The 11,425-nt window shown below is 27.2% G+C and overlaps 1 protein-coding gene across 1 annotated transcript; it reads left to right on the plus strand.

The window, feature by feature from the left end:
* Positions 1–494: 494 nt before the first annotated feature.
* LOC126847866 (2,3-bisphosphoglycerate-dependent phosphoglycerate mutase-like) lies at positions 495–5,609 on the plus strand. The gene is made up of 6 exons (XM_050588281.1): positions 495–604; positions 799–822; positions 2,571–2,675; positions 3,184–3,416; positions 3,780–4,050; positions 5,437–5,609. The coding sequence occupies exons 1-6, from the start codon at positions 550–552 to the stop codon at positions 5,607–5,609; spliced, it is 861 nt and encodes a 286-aa protein (XP_050444238.1). The 5' UTR covers positions 495–549.
* Positions 5,610–11,425: the final 5,816 nt, after the last annotated feature.

Raw genomic sequence — 11,425 nt, forward strand, 5'->3', positions numbered from 1 at the left:
ATTTTAAATAGAATTACTCTTTTGTTTTTATAAGATTGGGTAAATGTAAGGTTAATTTTTATTTTGCCTGGTTTTGTCGAGATTAAAGTGAATGATTGCAGTATACTTGTTTCACGATTTTTTCTCATTATTATTCTACCTACAATTGTGAGTTAGTCTTAAATGACAGGCTGGCATTACATTCATGCAGTGTTATAAAATAATTATTATAAGTACATCCGATATTTATATATTATATCATTGGAATATTTCAAATATTGGGCAATTTTTTTTTTTAATGTTAGCCGAAATTGTTTTTTACTATTATAATGTTTGCTCCATCTCACAGGTTTTTTAGAAACATATTGTATCGTTTAGTTGTTTTGCAAATAACACAGCTTTTTGCGTCACACTTTAATACAACTGTTACTATATAGTCTGAATAAATTTGCTAAATAATGTATATTATGTTTATTTAAATTGTTCACTGTACATTTTAAGATTGTGTATCGTAGTTTTCATTGTCTATCTTAGAAGTGTTTTACAGTATAACAAGTTCCTTAGTAAACTATGCAGAAATCAACTATTTGTATTATAGTTTTTATTATTATGAAACTATCATTGGGTATGTCTTATTTGTATTTTTTTTTTACAATACATTCTCAGGTTCAACACTATAATCATCATAATTTTATGGATTCTAATTAAATGACAAATAACGTATTTTAAGTTAATTGCACGGAGAAATTTTTTTCATTTAAAAGTTATGTAAGCGAGTATGAAATTATATTGAAACCTAATTTTGTTTTTTACATTTAGTCACACAGGGTGGACCATTTCCAGGTATGTTTATAAGCTATGTAAGCTATACATTTTACATACAATTTTATACACGTATTCTATTTATCTTGTATATTTTTACTGATTTATTATATAATATGTAACAGTACTATTACAGATTACATTACATATAAGTTTGTTTTTAGAGTATTTAAACCCACCCTCCCAATTGAGTTTTTTTGATAGCAACTTTTGGTACTGACATAGGCCCTAAACTTAAAACCTAAATATACTTTAGGTTTAAAAAAATAGTTATCTGAATTTGGTTATCGACCAGTCAAAATTGTAGTATATTTTTCTCAATTTAAGTTGATAATGAAATGTACGTGTTACCATTTAGAATTCGAAAATTTCTATTAAAAAAAACTTGATGAGGGGGGGTAAAATCAATTGTGAAAAGTTTTTTAGCCGAGTTTGCCACCACGAAAGAGCATTTACATGTCTCGTTGAAGTACCGAGATAAATTTAGAGTAGTGGTGGAATTATAAATAATCATATAGTATATTAAAAGGCAGTAAAAAGCTGGTATCTAAGGTGGCTAGTATATTAAAACATCAAGTTTCTGGCTAATATTGTGATTTTTAATAACTGGCTTAAAACAATTCATAGCGAATTTGAGCCTTTAAACTATTTTGAATTTATCATTTAGTTCTAATTTGAACGTTGAACGTACAACATATCTCTTATCAGATAACAGCGTAACGCTTTTAGGTAACACTTTTTTCGGTTATGTGCCAGAGCTATTTCCCACCTCAACCTTCTATCTCCCTATCTCCTACTCCCTATCACTCACCTCCTATCTCCCATCCCCTATCTCCTACCCCTAACTCTCACCCCCTATCACTGAACTCCTATCTTCTATAAAAAAAAAAATCTTTCTCCGAGACAGTCGAACGAAAAATGTTTTTGTCATATATATGTTATAAACTATTGCATAATAAATTTAATTAATTGGAATTCCACATATTTCACTATATCTTTTGGAAAAAAAATATTTTTTAAAATTAATTTTTGAATATAGAAATTTTAATAGATATTTAAAAAGTAATATTTAAAGTATTTTTTTTAACATTTTAGGGATAAAAATTATACTAGACCACATAAGTCTACAAAATTTAATAGGGGTTTAATTTTTTTTGTAAAAGCTGCTCTTAAGTACTAAAAAATCGTATAGAACATTATTCATAATTAAAAAACAAAAATAAAAGAAACATATTTAAAGCTATTATTTTCTTACATATTCACTTTTAAAAATGTTTTACAGTTAGAAGTTCTCAAATATATAAAAAATATTTTTTTTGTTTGTTAGGATGGTTGCCTTCACTTCTAAGTGGTATGCTTTTTCGTCACTTTTTACTTTGTTTCATTTAATTTTGTTTGCACAATTGAACAATGGTAATATTGTCAATATTACAACATTTTTTCTTACATTGATTACGCGAATTTACTTGAATACATTTTGGCAACTGTTATGGTAAAATAAGCTGCATTTCAATCTAAAATATGTACTACAAAAGTGTGTTTTTATTTTCCTACCTATGACACATCTAATTTATTAAACATGTGCATATACATGTTTAGATAATGCTCACATATAAATAATGTTATCGTTATCTTGGCATTAATAAGATTTGTGTACTTTAAGAGAATTAAAATCGTTGTTAAATCAGGTCGATTATTGTAAACGAGTAGTTTGTCCACACTAAATTGATTTTGAAATACCTTAAGTATATTTTTGTTTAACTTTTCAGAAATGACGAAACGGAGAACTGTAGTTATGGTAAGACATGGGATGAGCCAGTGGTCTGAAAAAAACGTCTTCTGTGGATGGTACGATTCGGAGTTGTCCGAACGAGGTAATAAAACACAAACATTTAAATTAACGATAATAAAAAGTTTTTGCATATATTTTTTTAGCATTTGCCGAAAAAAAAACATTATAGGAAATTGCTAATATTTTTGTAGAAGATTACAAATCTTATTAACGGGTGTCAATCTTTTTATAGAGATTTACATGTCTGATATTTTGGGAAGGTTATTTTTTGTCAGAGTTTACCGTCCCTCAAAAATTTTACTCATAGCCCTTGCGGCTTCTATGGTTGGGGATAATTATCATATGAAAAACGACTTTTTTACGAAATTAGTTTGATGTATAATTTTAAGGATTAACAATTTAGGTATTAATTAATGAGACCGGTTGAGAGAATGTCAGATGAACTGTTTGATTATAAGATGAAATATGGGAGCTACGCCAATAGCTGGAAAGTCAAGAGAACATAAATTGAGATAGTTTGAGTGTTGGGTGATTCGACGAGGCAAGTCAACTAAGATGATATAATTGAGCTGTGAATTTCCATTTTCTAGGATTGGACGAAGCTCACGAATGCGGTCGTTTGATGAAATCCGCAGGCTATTATTTCGACATTGTGTTCACATCTCTGTTAACTAGAGCTCACCAAACATTAGACGTGGTCGCCAAATACTTAGGACAGCCCGATGTGCAAGTAATAGAAACATGGAGACTGAACGAACGGCACTATGGCGCTTTGACCGGATACGTCAAAGGTTATCTGGTCGACATATACGGGGAAAAACAGGTAAAACTATCAGTTGAGTTTATGTTTTTTACACGTATTCCTTTTGTAAGCCGCCTTTTCCGTAGAAGGGCGCAGTTGTTTTTGAACCGTCTGAGAACCGAAGATGAAGTTCTTGGAAACCATCAGGTTTATATGGACTTTTCCATTTTGATTTCCTGTTGCAAACGACTCGTCTTCCAACAAGCTTATTTTTAAATTAAAACAGCTAGGTGACAATATCCTATTATGCATTTAAGTCCACATATTTGCTCATATTTGCAATGACCAAATTCGGTCTAGATGTAAAAAAACTAATCAACCATACACCAGGGACCTCCTAGTTAGTTATTTGTGTGTACTGTTGAACACATTGTTTGATTGCAGGTGCAAATATGGAGACGAAGTTTCGATGTGAAGCCACCAGCGATGGGTTCTGACCACAAGTATTACGATGCGGCCATGAACAACCCGAAACTCAAGAAGTACGCCAACGAACATAACGTTAAGTTCCCTGTGGCTGAATCGCTCAAAGAGACCATGAAGAGAGTGATACCGTTTTGGGAGCAGATGATTGCGCCTGCAGTGCGACAGGGACAACGGGTATTGATCGTTGCTCACGGTACGGTGTTGCGAAGCCTCGTCAAGTATTTAGAAGGTACCGAGTTTGTTAAACGACTAAATATTCTCATATAATAAATGTCATAGATAACACGCCGAGTTTAATGGGTTCGTCTTTCGGTATGTTTTATTATAATGCAATTTAAAACAAACATAGTCGGGTCGGGGAGCTAACATCGGTCTGCAGGAGTTGTTAATAACAATTAATGTTATAAGTGATAACAATCAAAGTAAAAATATATTTAAAAAAAAAAAATACTTCGAAGCAAAACCGTGTAAATAGTAAAACTTAGATATTCAATGCAGATGTAAATAATTTTGATAGACTGTAAAATAATATGTATTTACAATATGGTGCGCGAGATAATGGGAGCAAGTCAATTTAAAACAAAAATGAGTTTGACACTGAACATATAAACTAAAATTGTGTATATTGTGTGAAAAAATAATACTTCCGCATCAAAAAATTCTAAAGCTATAGAATTAAGGGACTGTGTTTTACACTAGCATATTTATTAAGGCTAAAGGCTAAGTTAAATAGGTAGTTTTTGGCGGAAAAATTGGCCGGTACTCAATAGTCTTGAGGCGCATTGTATTGGCAATTTTTGACTAAAACTTAACAGTATGCTACATTTTTAAACATATGTATCACCATAGAAAATATGGAACTATTTTAGTACTTAGTTTTTTTCAATTTTTATAATGCATATAGTAATCTATTTTTGTACAAAAACATATATTTCTACTTCAAACGCTCTGTTCCTAAGAATACTTCTATTTAAGTTTTGATTAATTCTTCATAACATTTTCAATGCATCGATTGTGGCATAATTTAAAAATTATTTTTTGTTAGTTTATTATTTCAGTTTTGCATCGTAGCTTAAAGAAATGAAAATATTAAAATTTTTAACAAAATATTAAACGCAGTAAAAAAAACATTTATTTTATAGAGACACTGAATTTACATTCAGTCTTTTTTTCAGCCTTCCATTTTTTGTCAATTAATTATTTAAGTTTAAAAAAATTCAAAATTTGCAGTTTCTTACATTAAAATAATTATTGAACTAAAAACAATTTTCAAATTGTGCCACGATCGATGCTTTGAAAATATTATAAAGAATTTAAATGTTTTTTTCAAAATATAATTTAAAGTATTCTTTGGGACAGTACGTTTGAAGTAGAAACATATGTTATTATTTAAAAAATAGTTCCTAGATGCGTTATAAAAATTAAATTCCAAAATAGATTCTTCTTTACTATGGTAGTATAAATGTTTAAAAAGTTAGCCTAATGGTAAGTTTCAGTCCAAAATTGCCTATACATTGCTTCTTAAAAAATGCAAGTGTTCCTTTAATATAATTTACAAATTTTATTTTTTTACCGCTAATAGCAATGATAACGTGTTTTATTATTGTTTGTACAGGCATATCAAACGACGACATTTGCTCAATAAACATTCCATCAGGTATTCCATTCTTCTACAAGTTTGACGAGTACATGCAGGTGGTGTCGACCAAGGAATTTCTGGGAGATCCAAAGCGAGTACAAGAGGGTATTGCCAGAGCCGCATCAAGCGGTACCATAATACAACATTGAACAACTGTCATTTTTTATGTACTCTTAATGTTTGGACTGTATTCGGATGTACTAAGCGTTTAAAATAAATGACTATTTTGTTTGTTGTTTTGTGTCTTAGCTCTTCCTATTTGTCCCACCTCTTTCTTAACCCCCTCCCCTCATTATTTCTCCAACACTCGTCGTAAATTGTGTTTTATTTATTTCGTATAAGTTAATTTTTTTGATATTTATAGATGTATAAAATAGATATAATGATATATATTATATATTTAATATTTATATAATATATATATTAATTATTATATATGTATACAATGATTAATGAATAATGAACTATATTTTTTTTTTTTTTTTTATTGAAAAACATATTATATTAGACTTATAACATATTACACTTATTAATTTTATAATTTTCGTTATATTTTGAAATACCTAATACTTTATTTGCTTAAAAGCTTGTTTATATGCCGGAAACATGGCGTGTGCAGCTTTACCTCGCTGTCCGCGGTCTGCCGTAATGAAACTTGTCCTTACTGTCTTAATTATATAATAATTATTATTATTGTTATTATATATAAAAATATTCTATTTTCTTTTTAATTTTCATAAAGAATATTAATTTAATATAATAACGTTTTGTATTGTGTTAAGCACTTAATAATGAGAGTGGCGAAATACGAATAGAAAGACTCCATTAGAGAGTGGCAAAAAATATCGTCATTGTCATTGTGCTCCTAATCCTCATTAATCATAAGGTAAACTAACCTAGATGTCATATATTTGTATATATATAGTTCTTATATTCTAAAATATAATTCCTTAGAGATCATATGAAAATACATAACATAATTCATTTACATTGTTTTTTTTGTAACATAGGTGACATTATACAAATTAATTCTATTAAGCTATGAATAAATAAGGTTTTTTTTTTCGACAAAAAGGGTTCAATGACAACAATCCAAATTGCAAAAATAGACAGTTAAAAATACTGCTTTTAAATAAATATACAAAATTAAATTGTGTAAACTATTACTAAACCAAACCATATCTTTCACGAATTCATAATAAACTTCTACTATCTGGCAAATTAAAAATATATTGATTTGCATTAATACATGCTTTCAAACTTGGTTACTATATATTATACAACTGTATAATATATTATATGTACTTATATTTAGCAACAACTTTTACAACAGTTAAAAGATTTGGCACAATAACAACAAATAAAACATTTACTAATGAAAATAACAATGTAGCATGATCAAAATCATAATTTTATGTCAAAATTGAATTAAACCGCAATAAAAATAACTGTATAATTTAATCCCTTATAATTCGTATGTATTGAAAAAGAGCAGTAGATTTCTGGTCAACGGTTTTAAATAATGCGGTGATGTTTTTTTTGTTTTGTTTTATTATTACATTTTAGTTAAACAAATATACATATACTAGCTACGTTACCAGGCGTTGCTCTGGTAAAAATATATAATTATTAATTAATAGTAAATGAAGTGAGTAGGATTTTTAAATAAATTGTTTTTTATATTTTGTTAATAATATCACAACAATTTGTTTGTGATCTGAGATCGAATATTATATTTCTAGAATTACACAAATATAGGTACATTCCCAACATGTGTTAGGCGTAAAAACTATTTTAGAAACGTTCTATAACTTTCTGGATTTTTCTTGAAAACTCTGTAGAAAAAACCTGTATCATTAGGCGAGTAAGCGTAGCTCTATTAAAGAGTAAAGGGTAAAAGTTACTCCAAGAACGTTCTAGGACGTCCCAAAACTTTTTCGAAAATTTCTGAACTCTTATAATTGTTAATATGATTTTAGCTGTAATGTATATTATATAAATGTGTATGATATTAATTATGTCCAATATGAGTTGAAAAGTTTTGAGATAAATGAAGTTTTACAATAAAAATGTATCTCTCTTGTTGTATCAAATACAATATTATAAAAATAAAAATATGAAAGAAAAATAATTGTTAAATTGTTTTATCGCATAATATAGTGTAAAGAAATGTATATAAGTATATTAAAATATAATTTGTATTAAATATTGTATAAAGCGTACATTGTTTTGTTTTTGTATATTAAAATTTGAATGTGACTCATTGTAGCTAGTTGTATGGGTCTTATTGATTATACTGTAGGTATTTTAGCTGAATATGATTCAGATGTATAATTGGTAAAGTTGTATAAAATAATTACTTATATTATACAAAATATGGGGATAAGGGTGATTTAAATAGAATTACTCTTTTGTTTATGTAATATAAAATTGGGTAAATGTTAGGTTAATATTTTTTTTGCTGGTTTTGTCGAGACTAATGTGAACGGTTCTAGTATTATTGTTTCACGATTTCTTCTCATTTTTATTCTTCCTACAATTCTTAGTTACCCCTAAATGACAGGCTGACACATTAGGTGCATGCAGTTTTCTAAAATAATTATGATAAATACACCGGTATATTTATATATATTTCATTGAAATATTTTAAATATTGTGCAATTTTTTTTTTTAATGTTAACCGATATTGTTTATTACCAACGTAATATTTGCTCCTTCTCATAGGTTTTTTGGAAACATGTATCGTTTTGTTTTTTTACAAATAACACTGCCTTTTGCGTCATACTTTAATAAAACTGTTCCTATAAGACTGAATAAACTTGCTAAATAATGTATATTATGTTCATTGATATTTTTCTCTGAACATTTTAAGATTGTGTGTCGCAGATTTCATCGTCTATCGTAGAATTGTTTTTTAGAATAACAGAAGTTCATTAGTACATTATGCAAAAGTCTACGATTTGTTTTATTGTTTTCATTATAATGAAAATATCATTGGGTAAATTTAATTTTTATTTTTTTTACCATTAACTCTCAGGTACAACACTATAACACTATAATTATCACATTTTGTGGCTTCTAATTAAATAACGAATTGAATTAAAAGAAGTTAAATCCATGGAGAAATTACTTTTATTACCTACACAAGTATCAATTTATTTTGAAACCTAATTTTGTTGTTTATATTTAGTTACAGAAGGTCGACCAATTGATACCGATTATAGTATGTTTATAAATTATATACAGCTATACATTTTATATACAATTTTATACACGATTTCTATTTACATTATATATTTTTACTGGTTCATTGTATAATATGACCGTGTAGTAATATACACCTAAAAGTAGATAACAGTACCATTACAGATTACATTCCTTATACGTTTTTTTTGGAGTATTTAAGAATTTTTTTTTGGAAAATTAAAAAAAAATATTTGATAAAACTAATGATTTATTTATTTTATAATAAAAAGTTAAAGCCCAGGAAATATCAATACAAGAAGAGTCTCAAGAGAGCCTGGGTAATTTCACATTATTTTTATTAGTACAAGCGCCCAAACGCCAAATACGAACAAACATTTGGAGCATTCTCGAGCAACATTTTGAAACTCAATCCGCTAGTCTGTTCCGACGAAAATAATGTTTTTCGTCAGTAAATCATTTTTTTTTTTCATTTATTTTGGTCCTGTCATGTAAATTGATTATCATATTTTTAATTTTTTCCTTTACTCTTCTTTTAGTCGTTTTTTGAATAGTATCTTAGGACATAAACATAATTGCTAAGAATTAGCTTCTTATGTAAAATAATTGATTTTTTTCGAGTAATAGCAAGTCATTAAATTGTGTTTATAATCTAAAAAGCTTAATTTTTCGTGTTGCCCGATACTTGAGAATTATTCTAATCTTTTTATTTAGAAAGCTAATAAAACTTTACATGAATTTATATATATACTTTTATTACTGTGCTTAATTATTTATATGCATACCATAGTGTTAAAATGGTAATATTTCTAAACAAGCATCCAATATTAGTCCTGACTACGATTAATGACGCATTAATGGACAATTTGACTTCCTTAAAGTTTATACGAGAAAAACGCATTATTATCAAATAACTTGTCACATATATTTTGAGATATAGTTGAAAAAAAATTGTATTCTTTAAAAGTATGCACTCTATTCTACGTTAGTAAAAACAATATTAATATATAACAGATAATTAAAGATTTTTTACTCTCATTTAAAGTTAGCATAACATAAATTTGATTTGTTTTACATGTTGGTTTAGGTGGTAAATTGACAGATGTCAATATAGGTCAGTATAAATAAATAAGTTATTAGTTACCTAATGGATAATATAATTATCTATATACATACACATATACAGGGTGATCATTTTATCATGGACCACTCAATATCTCAAAGGGTTTAACAAGAAATTATAATTATTTTTTGTATAATGTAATCTCAATTTTTCAATTTTTTCCATCCCCACCCCCTGCCAATCAAGTTTTTTTTTATAGCAACTTTTGATACTGACATAGGCCCTAAACTTAAAACCTCAAAAAAAAAAAAACTTAAAAATAATTATTCGAAACAGGTTTTTAGTATTCAAAACTACAATTTTGACTGGTCAATATTGTAGTATATTTTTCTCAATTTAAGTTGATATTGAAATGTACGTGTTACCATTTAGAATTCGAAAATTTCTATCCAAAAAAAAAACTTGTTGGAAGGGTGTAAAATCAATTGTGAAAAATTGAGATCAAATTGTATAAGAGCATTATGAAAAAAAAAATTAATTTCTTATTAAACACTATGATATATTAAGTGGCCATGATAAAAGAATCACCATTTAAAGTGCTTAAGGATAGTACTATAATTTGTAATTACAAAAGCAATTAAAAAAAAAAAAAAATCATTCTCCGAGACGGTCAAACGAAAAATGTTTTTGTCATATATATTTTATAAGCTATTTCATAATAAATTTAATTTATTAGAATTCCACATATTTCTCTATATCTTTTGGTAAAAAAAATTTTTGAATATGGAAATTTTAATAGATATTTAAAAAGTAATACTTAAAGTTTTTTTTAAACATTTTAGAGATAAAAATTATAGTAGACCAGATGAGTCGAAAAAATTCAATAGGGGTTTAATTTTTTTATGTAAGAGCTGCACTTAAGTACTAAAAAATCGTATAAAACATGATCCCTATTTAAACTCGTTTAATTTTTATTCTTATTAATACCATTATGTCAATTTAAAGTTAGCAAACATTATTTTGATATTTATAATTTGTTGAATATTATAGTTGGCGATAAAATACATTCAAGTATAGTATAGACAGTAGAGTTAGTAGTTGCCTAATGTGCACTTTCTTTATTACATTTTTAATATTTATTTATTATTTTTATAAACCATTAAGTTAGTTCTTTTTCTTAGCACTGTCCTTCTTTTTTCCCGTGATTTTCGTCGAACCCTTTCTCTAACACTATAAGTTCAAACCATTAACAATACATGAGATGTGTTATAATCATTTACTGAAATTAGTATAAAAAGTTCCTCTTAAAAGTTTTAAAATCGTGTAAAAAATATTATATTTAAAACTATTATTTTCTTACATGTTCACTATTAAAAAATATTTTTTATAAATAAAACCAAAAAATACTATCCCTAGCTAACAATTTAGGTGGTAATTTAAATAATTTTATTCCAAAACGAAAACGTATAATTTATAAATTTTGTTTACTTCAATATTTTTTGTGAACACAGCAATAGCTTAAAAAAACAACGGTGAGTTCTATATTGATTTCATTTTACAGTATTTTTTTCAACGAAACAACTATGCTAGACCAGTTTTTAATCAAATCTTTAAAGTAAAAAATGGTAAATTAGTTGACATAGTCAAAATTTAACAAAAATCTTTTTTCTTAAATATTGCCTACACAAGGAAGAAGAC

The sequence above is a fragment of the Adelges cooleyi genome, unplaced genomic scaffold (genome assembly GCF_023614345.1).
Source record: "Adelges cooleyi isolate 19-005CV unplaced genomic scaffold, UGA_ACOO_1.1 ACOO_flye_CR_arks_rails_tigmint_CR_PRNA_123, whole genome shotgun sequence".
NCBI lineage: Eukaryota > Metazoa > Arthropoda > Insecta > Hemiptera > Adelgidae > Adelges > Adelges cooleyi.